This window comes from Neofelis nebulosa, chromosome 9 (genome assembly GCF_028018385.1).
Source record: "Neofelis nebulosa isolate mNeoNeb1 chromosome 9, mNeoNeb1.pri, whole genome shotgun sequence".
NCBI lineage: Eukaryota > Metazoa > Chordata > Mammalia > Carnivora > Felidae > Neofelis > Neofelis nebulosa.
Window position 1 is genome coordinate 22,359,222 of NC_080790.1, and position 14,061 is coordinate 22,373,282.

Consider the following 14,061-nt stretch of genomic DNA (forward strand, 5'->3'; position numbering starts at 1 on the left):
AGGAGGAAGGAGGGGAGGCAAAAGTTTGATGCCAGATTCTGAGAGAGACAGAGATGTTGTCTTAGTCATTGGGTACTGTTTTTTTTTTTTTTAATTTTTATTTTTTATTTTTTTAATGTTTATTCTTGAGAGAGAGAAACAGAGACAGAGTGTGAGTGGGGGAGGGTCAGAGACAGAGGGAGACAGAATCTGAAGCAGACTCCAGGCTCTGAGCTCTCAGCACAGAGCCTGACGTGGGGCTCGAACTCACAAACTATGAGATCATGACCTGAGCCAAAGTCAGACGCCTAACCGACTGAGCCACCCAGGCACCCCAGTCACTGGGTACTGTTTTTGAAGAAACCAGCTACAAAAGACAGTTTGAATATGGACTAGATACTAGGAAACTATTGTTAATCTTTTAGAAGCGAAAATAGTAGTATAGTTATAATAATCTTAGTCTTGACAGATACCTACTTAAATGTGTAGGGGTGAAGGTTTGTGACGTCTGCAATTTATTTTCACACAGCTTAGCAAAAAACCATATACGAAAATATATTTATTTATTCAAATAGTATACAGAGAGAGTAGAATGTTAACATTGATTGCATTGGGTATATGATGTGTTCATTGCACTATTCTTTCAACTTTTTGATATGTTTGAAATGCCTCTTTATAGAAAATTTGGGAGAAAATACAGACTCTGGGCCTCACTGGTGGCAAATGGAGCTTTTAAAAGACCACAGGTGACTCTGCTATACCATCTAGGAATGAGATCCACTGATCCAATGCCCCACTGAGCATAAAACTGAGGTGTAAATAGTTGAAAGACTTTCCAAAGGACAGAACAAAGGCTGAAATTCATGTTTCTTGGCTTCCAGTCCTGTGTTCTTTCTTATATATCCTTTAAAGGAATTTCCTAGATAAGAAACCTTACCCTCTTAAACACCTAAAACTCTTTGTCAGCAAACTGCACAAGGTAAGGAAGGATTTGGGCACCTACAGGGTACTCAGTTGTTAAAGTCAGATTATCAAGAGGACTGAAAATTATTAGAGGGTGAAAAAACTATAAGGTACGAAGGGCAAGAGCAGTCCTAGTTTTTACAAACTTGAATTGTATTGAAAAGCTAAATTTTCTCTTTTAAATAATTTTGTTACTTTTAGTGAATATAATCCATGAGATTGAATTTTATTTCACACATTTGTTAAGATTTAATATATAGACAAATTCATAGATGAGGAAAAAAATCTGAAAGTCTTGATTGTTAGTTGGGGAATGGGGTTACAGATGAAGTTCCTAGTGTTGAAGGAGTTCCTTGCAGAGAGAAGTGAAGAACTGAAGATGCAGATTAGGTCCCAATGTTTAGTGGGAAAGGCATGAGTCTTGGCAGTCAGACAAAATCTGGGTTCGAATTCTGACTCTGCCATTTACTAGTTTTGTCACATTAGGCAAGGTATGTGAGCACTCCAGATGAGTTATTCAGTCCCTCTTGCAGGCACTGTGCTTGCTGGGTGCTCTAATAAGGCACGTTAACATAAGATACGCAAGATCGTGCCCTCCTAGAAATCCAACAGATAATTAAGGAACGGGGGATATTCAGGTGGAGGTTCTAACCCTGAAGGGACTAAGAGCAGCTCTTAACCAGGAGGAGATGAAGTTGGGCCGGAAGAAGCAAAAGAAGGCAACATTTTAAGGAAATATGCGGGAGCCTGGTAGTCTGGAGCAGCTGAGAAACACACATATAGCCTGTGGCTTTAATGCAGCTGGTTGCGATTAGTGAAAACAAGTATGGAAAGACCTAACTCTGCCCCGGAAGTAAGAGGCAGGGGTTGGAGCTCGAATCCTGAGCGCTTTTAAACTCCCTCTCTAGTAGAGAAAGGGAGTTCAGCCTCCACCACTACAAAGATAAAACAACTAGCTCATATTGAACACAAGCAAGAGACAGCGTCGGGTCTGGAGGTTTATTTGGGAGGGGTGGGGGGCGGCGTGGGGCGTGGCCTGGAGCAAATCATCACGTTCTCTTCCGGAACAGGCCTGTGCCCCGGAAGCAGTTGCTTGTTGAGCGCTTTTGGGCCGATTTCGGAGACTGTTAAGGGAGTTGTCGCCATGTTCCTGTCCGCGGTCACCTGTAAGTGGGGATGGAGGCGGCGGCAGGGACTGCGGCAAGGGCGGGAGGCCGTGACAGGCAGGCTTCGGGACGGTGCGGGTTTGAGGGCGCGCGCCGGGCGGGAACCTGCCGCTGCGACTTGCCAGGCCTTCAGGACTACAGCGTCCGGCATGCTCCGCGGCACTCCTCCGTGGGGCTTGGAGGTCTCTAGTGCTAGTTCTTCATCCCTTTGCGGTCGCAGGGACGGTCTTGTCTGGTCAGCAGGGGTGGGGTGCTTTCCCGGCCCTTCGTAGGTATGTGTCAGCAGAATCTCTGCACGTCCGAACTGGGGGGAAAGAAAAAAACCTCAGAATTTTTATTCCACTCGTTTCAAACTCTGAAGACGAGGAAATGGCTTGAGAGAGGCAGTGACTAGGTCAATACAGCTGGGCTGGGAAAGAAGTGTTCTGGCTTCCCAAGGCAGCTCTTTTCTGCACCAGGCCAACTGTTCGATTAGATTTAGTTTCCGTCCTCCACCTCATGTGGTTGCTGAAATTTGCATCGGTTAACTTGTCAAACCAGAGGCTTGTTCCAGTGCAAATATTTGCACCTAGAAGAGGAACATGTGGAGCAGATCTTAGAGCGATTTGAAAAGTAACCAGCCCCACTGAAAAGGGATTGTGCAAAGCATTACATCCAGAATTGTGTTGGTTTCATTGGATCTTTGTCTTCTTTCCAGAATCTTAGCGAGATCCCGACAAGCTAGGGAGTAGTTACTTGAGTGACAACCCATGGCATACTTCTATAACTTACATTATTTATTACAGACATATGAACTTTGCATAAGAAAGATAATAAATTGATATTTTCTTTTCTCTTTCAACCTTTCCTCTCTGCGAAAAAGTTGCCAAAAGCAAGTCAAAGTAAGTAAGGTTTTTCTTTTTTTTTTTTTTTTTTTTAACTTGTTTATGTTAGATTTGTTTTTCCAGCCCCTGCCAATACATCCTTATATTAATTAAGCTAAGCATTTGGTTTCAATTTTCTGAAAGTTGATTTGAGGATTACTTGGTGAATCGTTTTGGGTCTATGAACACTTTCAGAAAACATTTTTCCCCCTGCCCAACTGATCTACTTAAGTGAGCCATTCAGATAATTAAAGGAGCTCTTGCTCCCTTGTTCCTGAACAAACCATCAGGGTTCCCATGCTGTCTTTGGAATACTACCGTATTTCTGTTTCTTCAAAGTCAGGTCGAAGGGCCATTTGTTTGGAGGCCACTACAGGAATCTAGCTGAACAAGCTGTGATTTGATTGAACTACAGAGTCAGTTTTGATGAGTTGTGTGATCCTTTGCATTCATAGAATAAGCATTTCAAAAATAGCAAAGATTAAAGATTCCATGCTGTACCAGAGAGACTATAAATACCAAACTGGCATCTCAAAATAAAATTTGTAGACAATAACTGAAGTAAGATTTTCTGTGTTAAAAATAGGAGAATTATTTTCCAGAAAAAAAAAAATGGAAAATTCTAAAGCAGGCTTTACTTACAACCCAAGACATATCACAAATCTTAAAACTAGGTTTTTGGATTAAAGTTAATGGAAAACATATAAGTTAGTGCTTTCTGCCAAATAGCTTTTATTCATACCGCTTTTCCCACAATCCAGTTTATTTATGTTAGAATTCCCACGTCTAAATTATGTAGGAATCTCCAGTGCCTCTGGTTTCTTTAGAAACCCTGCCTCTCATGTTCTTTGTATCCTTCTTATGACATCTGCCAAATATGTCTTACCTTATAGACTTTGTGTTCACCACTCACCTTCCATACTATACTGTTGGTTCCTGGAAGGGGCAGTTGCAGCCTTATAGAGCTTTGCATTTCCCACAGTGCTTTCCACAGAGTAAGCGCTTAATAGGTATTTGTTAAATCTTTTTGAATGAAGGACTAATTATTGTCTTTCTTTTTTTTTAATGTTTGTTTATTTTTGAGAAAGAGCGTGAGTGGGGGAGGGGCAGAGAGAGGGAGACATAGAATCTGAAGCAGGTTCCAGGCTCTGAGTTGTTGGCACAGAGCCCGACTTGGGGCTCGAACTCATGAACTGTGAGATCATGACCTGAGCTGAAGTCGGATGCTCAACCGACTGAGCCACCCAGGCGCCCCTATGGTCTTTCTTAATTAACAAATATTGTGTACCTTTTATGTGTGAGGCACTGTGCTAGACGTTGAAAGGGATGCAAAGATGTGTACTGTATTTTTTTTTTTTCATTTTACTTTTTTTTTTTTTTTACATTTATTTTTGAGAGACAGGGAGAGACAGAGTGTGAGCAGGGGAGGGGCAGAGAGAGAGGGAGACACAGAATCAGAAGCAGGCTCCAGGTTCTGAGCTGTCAGCACAGAGCCCGACACGGGGCTTGAACCCACGAACCATGAGATCATGACCTGAGCCAAAGTCGGACACTTAACCGACTGAGCCACCCAGGCGCCCCGATGTGTAATGTATTATAGATGCTACAGATTCTCTTTGGAATAGTTAAGAAATAAGATAGCATGGTCTACATAGGGAAGCCAGACACACGAACAAGTAACAGTACAAGGGATTAAAAGGTCTAGTGAGGCAAAACATGAACTTTATGCTTTGGATGACTATAACTTAAACACAATATGAGGGGGAACAAGATTTTGCATGTTAATAGTGTAAAAGTTACCATCCTTTTATTTTGTCCCTGTCTAATTTTACTCCGATTACACACATCCTGGAAGATAGGGCTCTTTTGTGATAGCCAGCTTTATGATTTCTTGACTAGCCAGCTAGAGTTACCAGCACTTTTGTATCCGCCCCCCCCCCCCCCCCCGACTTCTCCTTCTAAGAGGTAAGTGTCTGAGTCTGTTCCACATCGTGGTTTGATTGTTCTTGTTGCTTGGTTAGTTGATTGCCAAGGTATTCTATAATAGAACAGACCTTGGAAATCAGAACCATTGAAATTGTGATTTATGGAAAATGTAGGCTGTCTTAGAACTGAACCTTTTTGGGTTGATATCCCACAGCTAATACTACTGTACAGAGTTCTCAAAATGTGTCGTCCTCCCACGACTGATTTTAGTTTATTTCCTCAGCTTATAATAGCTTATTTTTAAATCTTAGAACCATTCTGGTGAAAATGCTAAGCCAAGCTGGGACAGGTTACTCCTTCAACACTAAGAGAAGCCGACTACGGGAGAAACTGACTCTCTTACATTATGATCCAATTGGTAAGATTCAGATAAATTACTCCACAGTAAATTCAGATGCTTTCAAGACCTGTTGCCCTTTCTAGACTGATGCTGAACGTCTTTTGGCCATTTTTGTGGCCCCTCTGACACTGTAGCATTCAGTCAGCAAGTATATGTTGAGTGTTTACTATGGTGCCACTTACTATCCCAGGTGGTGGGATACACCAGGACACATTCAGGCCCAGTCCCTGCACTCTTGGTACATACAGTCTGTTTTGGAAGGGAGAGAAAAAAAAATAAAAAAAAATGACTTTCTACTGAGTGCTTTGAGAGACACAAGCAGGATGCTGAGATACACGATAAAGTTGGGGAGAGGCAGATTCCACCTTTATCTTATTCTTGAATAGGATAGATCTGGTAAAGAAACCAGCTATGTAAACAGAATAGGTGATACTGTTCTGGAAATGGAAAGAAAAGAGTGTCTTCAGAAGGGGAGGGAATATTCTCCTGGGATCATTTAACAGTGGCAGGCAGTTAGGTCCCGATTTGAATTAAAGGAGTATGGTATCTGTATATTGATGGAGGAAGTTAAGAAATGTCATTTGTACTCTCTGCTAAAATGCCATAATAAATGGTAACTTTAAATAGTCTCGGTAGGTAGAAGTATTTGTCCAGAAGAGACAAGTGTTTCCAAGGCAAGATTGCCTGCTTACAAAAGACAGCAGCTGATTGCTATTGGTAGAAGCCCAGTTTTGTTTTTGGGTTTTGTGAGCAGAGTTATGTGAAGTAAACTAGCAAACCAATGATTTATTTTAAAACTCCAGGCCATTTGCTTAATTTTTGTGCCCTTGATTCTGAACAGCCTCTTTATAAATGTTTCTTAGTAAGAACTGTACTGGAGCTTCTGGGTTGGTGAACACGTATTGACTATGGGAGAGTGACCTGTGCACCCCTTGCCCACACCTATGCGTCACTTCCATCTGACTGTTCCTGAGTTACTAATAACTGGTAGATATGTCAGAATTTTCCTTCTTTTTTTAATCATGTTGTATTATCTTTAATTAAGTATAAAGACTTCCAATCATATCACCTACAGACCATTTTATCCACTGCTCTGGCCACCAGTCTCTTGTTTCTCTCTTCAGCAATGGTGAGGCAGACACCCTTTCCAAGGGGGAGAGAAAGCCACGGTTTGTTGCCTTTGCCAATAACAAAGATGTTGGAGAGCCAAGTGGCAAAGCTCTTGCATTGGCATCTTTCACGTCAGCTACATCAAAAGAACCAGGGTGTCTCTCTCTCTGTTGGTGATTATACCAATTCTTCCCAGGTTGGCATCCCTGGTCACCACTCACAGATTACCAGTGCCAAACTTGATGAAAGCAGTAACCTTTCCAGTCTCCACCATCAGTCTGAATGGTGTCCTTCACCTTGATGAGGGGATCAGCATAGCAGATGATGCAAGCATAATGGGTGACCAGGTGAGGGGTTCCTTTTGTTCCCACAAAGATCTTTCTCACTTTGCACAACTTATACTTGGCCTCCTCAGGTGCAATATTATGAACAGCAAAGCAGCTCTTGGTGTCACAGATCAGACAGAAATTCTCCCCAGTCTTGTCAGTGTTGATGTCATCCATAAAACCAGCAGGGTAGGTTGTTATCGGTTGGGATCTTGCCATCAATCTTGGTAAAATGCTGCATACTGATCTTTACTTTATGTGCTGTGAGGGCATACTCAAGTCTGTTCCTTAGGAAAATGATGAGAGAGAGATATTCTCTCAGCTTATGGGGACCAGTAGATGGACAAGGGGCAAATCAGTTTATCCAGCATCCAGTCTTTGGAGCTGCTGCGTGCTTCAGATGCTTCTTGGGACCACAAGCCGTGGCTGTACTGGGCATGAAAAGAGAGCAGAATTGAGCTGAACTGTAAGACACCCACTTGGTGATCAAGATTGAATTGGTACCAGAATCTTATTTCCCAAAATTAATCCATTATATAATGAAAGATACTTAACCTCATAATCAACTTTTTCATTGACTAAGAATAAGACTCTCACTTCTGGCCAAGATGGAATAATAGGAATCAAATTTCCCTTCCCACTGGAAACAACAACAAAAGGACAATATTTGCAATAAAAGACCATGATCCCTGAAAGAAAGGAAACAGACTAGTGCTTGTGAATAACCAGACAAAATGGAAATTTCTGTCTTCTTTGCTTACCTACACAAGTCTCCTATCTTCAGATGTCATGAACACAAGCACCTATACTCTCCAGGCGATCTCCATGTTCTAGATGAAGAATTTTATGCAAAGGATTTTAATCAAGGACACAAAGCTAAAGTACGTTTCAGAACAAAGATTTGAACTGAAGACTCTCTGACTCTAAACCCCGGGCCCTAAATTATTCTATGTAGGGACCTATGAATGGGAGGTTTTATGGGAGGCTAAAACCTACCTACCATTGCATGACTTCTGGGCAGGCATTAGTGCCAATCCTGACTAGCAGCTACATTCACAGCTGCCTTCAGAGTTTGTACAGAAGGTCTCATGACCGCTGTTGTACCATTCATTATGCTGCATTCATTCATCAATGTCTAAGAAAAATAAAAATAGTATCGCCTGCAAAAAAACCCACAAAGGCCCTTACCAGTGTGAGGAGCATATAAAAAAGACTCTTGAGAAGCCCAGTTGTCAGCTTAAAATTGGATGATTTCCATTCTTTAACGGAAATAAAATTCTCTGCTGTTTTTACAGTGTTAAAATTTCTGGTCATTCTTCGTCATAATATAAAAGGAGTTCTAGGTTTGTACCTGATGATTGGGAGTCTGAATTCTAGGATGTGACCACATATGGTAGGAAAATTATTACAATGATAAGGTATGTCTCATAGTCCTTTTGGGTTGCTATAACAAAATACCACAGACTAGGTGGCTTATAAACAACAGAAATTTATTACTCAGAGTTCTGGGGCCTGGAAAGTCCTAAGTTCAAGGTGCCAGCATGGCTGCTTTCTGGTGAAGGCCGTCTTCCTGGTTCACAGCCTGTGTCGTCATCTTGTCCTCACATGGAGGACAAGGGCAAGCAAGTATTGTGGGGTCTCCTAATAAAGCATTAATCCTGGTCATGAAAACTCCACTCTCGTGACCAAAGCACCTACCAGAGGCCTTGCCTCCTAATGCCATCGTATTGGGGGTTTAAGATTTCAACATATGAATTTGAGCGGGGGGTGGGGGGGGTGCACAAATATGCAGACTATAGCTATATGATAGAGTTGGTGTGATTTTTTTCTCCTGATTTCTTTGTATCAGCTGGTAAAAGCTCAAAGTGATGAACTTTACAGAAAGTAATTGTTTTTCTAGCATTTAGCTCTTTTAGAATTTATATTTAGGAACATGCACAACGTTAATAAATGTTAGTTGAATAACCTTTTATGATATTTTCAGCATGAGAATGTATTGGGATTTTCATCCTTAGTGCGGAGGTGTTAGGAACTTATTTGTCAAATTGATTTTAAGTTTTGAGATTGGGAAAGAATACTACAATAAACAGTTCTGATCATAAGTTGAAAGTAGGAGAAAACATCCATAAAAGACTGTTAGAACTTTTCTGATAAGGAATGGTCTAAGCCTTCACATCACAACTTTGTCCTTTTCTGAAGAAGAGAATGTTCCGGGATAGTGGACTGCCTGGCTTTCTGCCCATCTACTGAATGCCCTACAGGCTAGCATGATGATGTTTGCCTTGGGGCCTGCCCCATTGCCCAAGGTACCAAATAGCTTGGCAGTTCTCCCAACATATTTTACTGCAGTGAATAAATGACTAGTTTAAGGGTAATGTTTTGTTAGTCTGCTTTATAAAGGAAATCAGTAAGGAAACAGAAAAGTTCCCAATTATTTGAACATTTCACAGTATACTCTGGCTAGAACCAGCCTGTCTTTTCAGACTCCTTTTCTTCATATAAAACCAGATGCTAATTTCCAAGGAGGAAGGACCAAATGCTGAGGCATAAGCTTATTAAACTTTGTTGAATATATGAAGGCTTATCATAAAGAAGATGAAAACTTGTCATTTTTGATTCCTTGGATGACTAAACAAGACAGTATAGACTTTAATTGAAGCAGAGTTGATTTAGGTTAGACGTAAGGAAAGAACTTGACAGATTCATTCTTCTATGAATTCAGCAGCAAATATTTTGACAGAAAATTAATTTTTGTTTATGATCATGGATAGCAGTGTATTATTTCAGCTCAACTGTGTATCTAGCAGCAACCCTGTGAGGGAGATGGACTTATCCCCCACACAGGGAAGCAAACTGAAAGCAGAACATTTTGAGAAATTTGTCCAGGGACTCACAGCAGATATAAGTGGTAGAGCCAAGGTTGGAACCCAATCTTTCCGACGCCAGGCTCCCTATTTTTTCTAGTACATGGAGCCAAAGTAATCTTCCTAAAATTTTTTTTTTTTTTTTTTAAATTAGGATCTTCCACTGGGGTCAGCCTAGCATTCAAGGCTATGGAGCCCTACTGTCCTCTTACCTCTTACCACTGTTCCTTGGTACCAGATGTGTATTCCTTTTATAGTTCATCCAAAGGCTGCTCTTTCAGGGACCAAACTTTCCTTGTCCGTGAGGTGTTCCCTTACCGGTCCAGTCCCTTCGATCTTTAGGGTCCTACTTCCTGGACATTCAGGGGCTCTGCTCATACTTCTATAAACTCCACATTGCTTAGCACAGTTCTGTGGACTGAAATATTTATTCTTTGGAGTAAGAGAATGAATTCAGTGAGTGAATCAGAAATTTTTCGTGAATAAAGCCTTGCTTTACTGATCTTAGTCACTCCTATTCTGGGTAATTTAAATAGTCTCCTGATTGGTTACCAGTGAGATGGGTTCTGGTTTTCTTTTTAGCCATTTTTTTAGTCCCATGTAGAAAAACATGGAAACATTTTCTGCAGTGAATCCTATTGTTTGATGGGAAACTATTGTGGTTTACCATTTTATAATGCTTTGTAGTCCCTCTTAGACTTTGAAGGAGCATCAATACTACTTTTAAAATATTAGATAATTCAGAATATATTAAAAATACCTCTGTACAGTGTAATAATATATTTTGTTTTTTTAATTAACATAGATAAAATTCTGTTGACCGGTTAATAGTTTTTTTTTTTAATTTTTTAATGTTTGTTTATTTTCGATAGAGAGTGCAAGTGGGGGAGAGGCAGAGAGAGAGGGAGACACAGAATCTGAAGCAGGCTCCAGGTTCTGAACTGTCAGCAGAGTCTGATGCGGGGCTCGAACTCACGAACCGTGAGATCATGACCTGAGCTGAAGACTGACGCTTAACCGACTGAGCCACCCAGGTGCCCCCTGGCTAATAGTTTTTAAATCTGGCTGACCATCAGGATCATCTGAGGTTTTGTAAAAATGTAGATGTTCAGTCCTCACTCTAGATGTATTAGACCAGAATTAGGGTAGGGGTGGAGGTGAGAAGTAGGAACGTATTTTAATTAAGCTCCCTAGCCTATTCTTAATCATAGAGAGCTTGGGAATCTCATGTATACAGTATCCATATTGATTATAGAAGAAGAAGAAAAACCGTAGTGAAATGTCTGTGTGATCGGGATAAGTGAGGGGTGTTGTGTTGTAGTCCTTTGAGTTCCTGGATCTTCCTGGGTGCCTTGTTTGCTTTTGGATTTTTGGCCAGGAATAAGTAGGTGGTGAGAGACCGAGAGACAGAGGGAGAGAGATATGTTGGAAGTTAATGGAGTACTATAAAGCATTATACGAACAGTGAAAACCTTACTGCCCAGTATCCAGTCTCTAGTCTTTCATCTGGGCAGTTAGTACTTTTGTGTTGGCTTTCTTTCAGAGAACTGTACTGTTTTGATATTTTCAGTAATGAGATTTTGGTTATAATTTTCATTCTTTTACCGTACAAGAAAATCAGTTTTTGGGTATATTAAACCATCTCTGGAAAGTACAAGGTTTAATGTATATTTACTCTTCTGGTCAGACTGCCTTTTGCTTGGTCTGCTCAGTTCTTGCTGCTTTTTTTTCCCTCAGTCCAGCTCTTAGTCTCTCTCCTGCAAGAGTGTTCATTAATTGGGTGAAGACATTGGATGTTTTCCATTTTTTGCTCCTAGTTTTGTTTGTTAATGTGGATATTTCACATTGAGTGAGGTATGACCTTGTGGTGTCCCAGAGATGCCACTGACTGGCTGGTGAACCTTCCCTTGATTTCCTTACCATTTTCTCTAGGTTTCTTTGGCCTCTGGGATTGAGGAACCGAGTTTGCAAATCTGCTCCATCCTCAAGTGAAAGGAATAGTAACATAAGAGAAAAGAGAGTGCTTGTGGTCTGACACACATATTTTTATTTAAAAATGATGATGATGCTTTTAGTTTTCTGCTACAACCCATTTTTCTCTTACAGTGAAAACAAAAGTCCTCTTTGTGGAACAGAAAAAAATACGCTCCCTCTAAACAATGGATTGAAAATGAATTTGATTTATAAATGAGAAGACTGAGGGCGGGATACTGATTCAGAAATTCTGCAGCGTGTAATAAAAGAAGAGGAAATGGCACGGAATCACTGCCTCCTGTGATTTGAAGGCCATTGTGAAGGAAAACAATGGACTGAAAGAAAGTTCTTCATATTAGGACATATATCATTGCATCACATTTATTTATCTTTCTGGATATTTTTATAGCCCTTAATAAAAAATATTAAAATAGCGTGTACTATTGTCTCTTAGTGATGTTTTCCCCCACTCTTTGAAATAAAAAAAACAACTACATTAGTAAAGAATAAGCATTGTTTCATATAAAAGAAAGTTTCCATAATGAAACTTGTGCAAGACTTTCCAGTCTGCTCCTCTTTGTACTTCATAGGAAAGGCAGAGTCATTCTCCAGAGTGATCTTGAAAAAAACTGTGTAATAACAGAGGTGGTAAGAGTGAACAGGAATAAGAAGGGGGCCAGCCTTGTAACATAAAAGGAATCATGAGAACTTTCATTTTGTTTTGTGCTTATATAATTAGGAAAAATGCCATTGGTCCATATTGTCAAACTCTGGTCACTGAAACAGTAGTTAGGAGTTTCTAGGAATGCTTTGGACTCCCTTTATCTCCTAGATTTCCTTTTTAAAAAAAATTATTTGTTTTTATTTGTTTTCATAAGAAAAGCTAGAATGTATTTCCACAGAGCTATGACTGGGGCTTCTGGGGCTTGGTACCACACAGCTAACCAGCTTGGAAGTTCCACTGATAATCCGACATTCACGTAAGGACCCCTGCCGTACCCAGATCCATATACTTTCTCACTCAAGCTATTGTTTCCTACAGATTTTCAGTAAGAAATCTGAGTTGAAATCTGCATTCTTTTCTAGAGATTAGTTTTCTCCTTTATATATCAAATTTCTGACTGAATGTGAGAAGGATCAGCTTTTATTTTGAGCTCTGCTGGTTCATAATCTTACCCCATTTAAAGCATTTATCTAGGAGAATGATAGCATGCCCACCATGGCCTCAAGCATGACAAAGCCAATGCTATTCCAAAATAACAGGTGTGTCCCCCCCCCCCCGCCCCCACCATGGCTCAGTCTGTGGAGGACATGCAGGAGTAGCTTTCTGAAAATGGAATTAGATGTAGACAGTTGTTGAGCCTTTGTGGCTTGTGGCATTAAAGTCAATAAACTATTTTCTGGCATCTTTTGTTAAAACTTTGGTTCAAAGCAATAATAGGTGAGATCTTGGCTATTTGTAGGTTGAAACTATATGTAGTGATTTTGGGTTACAAGAAAAATCCTTCACCTGATCCTAGCTAAGTCAGATGTAAAGGGTCTGTGACATGTATGAATCACCTTTTTTTTTAAAACCCAAAACAACATAAAATCTGGCTTAACAGATGACTTATCTATTCAGCACATGAGCTGAACATGGCCCACAGGTGGTGTTTACATTTTTAAGTTTTTTTTGTGAGAGAGAGGGGGTGCAAGTGAGCAAGGGGCAGAGAGAGAGAGAGACAGAGAATCCCAAGAGAGGCAGAGGGAGAGAGAGAAGCAGCACTCACTGGAAGCGGGCTCATGCTAACCCCAAGCAGGGCTTGAGTTCACCTGATGTGGGACTCAAACTCACACTGTGGGATCATGACCTGAACTGAAGTCAGATGCTTAACGACTGAGCTACCCAGGTGCCCCCATGTTTATGTTTTTTTTAAAAGTATGTTTTGTTTTGTTTTGAAGTTTATTTGTTTATTTTGAGAGAGAACAAGTGGGGTAGGGGCAAAGAGAGAGGGGAGAGCGAGAATCCCAAGCAGGCTCTGCACCATCAGTACGGAGCCTGATGCGGGGGCTTGAACTCACAAACCGTGAGACCATGACCTAAGCTGAAATCGACTCAGACGCTTAACCGACTGAGCCACCCAGGCATTCCCCCATGTTTACATTTTTTAAAAAATCAGTTGCTGACCCTTAAACATTGAAAAGATTTCAATAAACATCCAGACTTCTGGCTTCTCTTGCAAAACAGAAGCTTTGACAACTCTAACACTGAATGTCAGCTGTCCTTCTTAGGAACTGCTTGAGGTCCAATTCTTGTGCCCTCTTCCCTCATTTAACATTCTCTGCTCTGGAGCTTAAGTTCTGGAGAGACAAATGAACAAACATGTGGGTAATAACTGATACGCACAACAAATGAAGCAGGTGGAGAGAAAGAGGGAGTTGGTGTTGGGTAAAGGGTGTCTAAGGGAGGCCTTTGATAGTAACATTTGCACACGTGAGGGAGTAAGGCAC

General features: G+C 40.8%; 1 protein-coding gene and 1 pseudogene across 1 annotated transcript; one reads left to right on the forward strand and one right to left on the reverse strand.

The window, feature by feature from the left end:
* The first annotated feature begins 2,100 nt into the window (after positions 1-2,100).
* Positions 2,101-12,011, forward strand: MRPL33 (mitochondrial ribosomal protein L33). Its single transcript, XM_058682907.1, has 3 exons — positions 2,101-2,108; positions 5,209-5,315; positions 11,704-12,011. The coding sequence occupies exons 2-3, from the start codon at positions 5,225-5,227 to the stop codon at positions 11,751-11,753; spliced, it is 141 nt and encodes a 46-aa protein (XP_058538890.1). The 5' UTR covers positions 2,101-2,108; positions 5,209-5,224; the 3' UTR covers positions 11,754-12,011.
* Positions 3,693-8,926, reverse strand: LOC131484553 (small ribosomal subunit protein eS4, X isoform-like; annotated as a pseudogene).
* Positions 12,012-14,061: the final 2,050 nt, after the last annotated feature.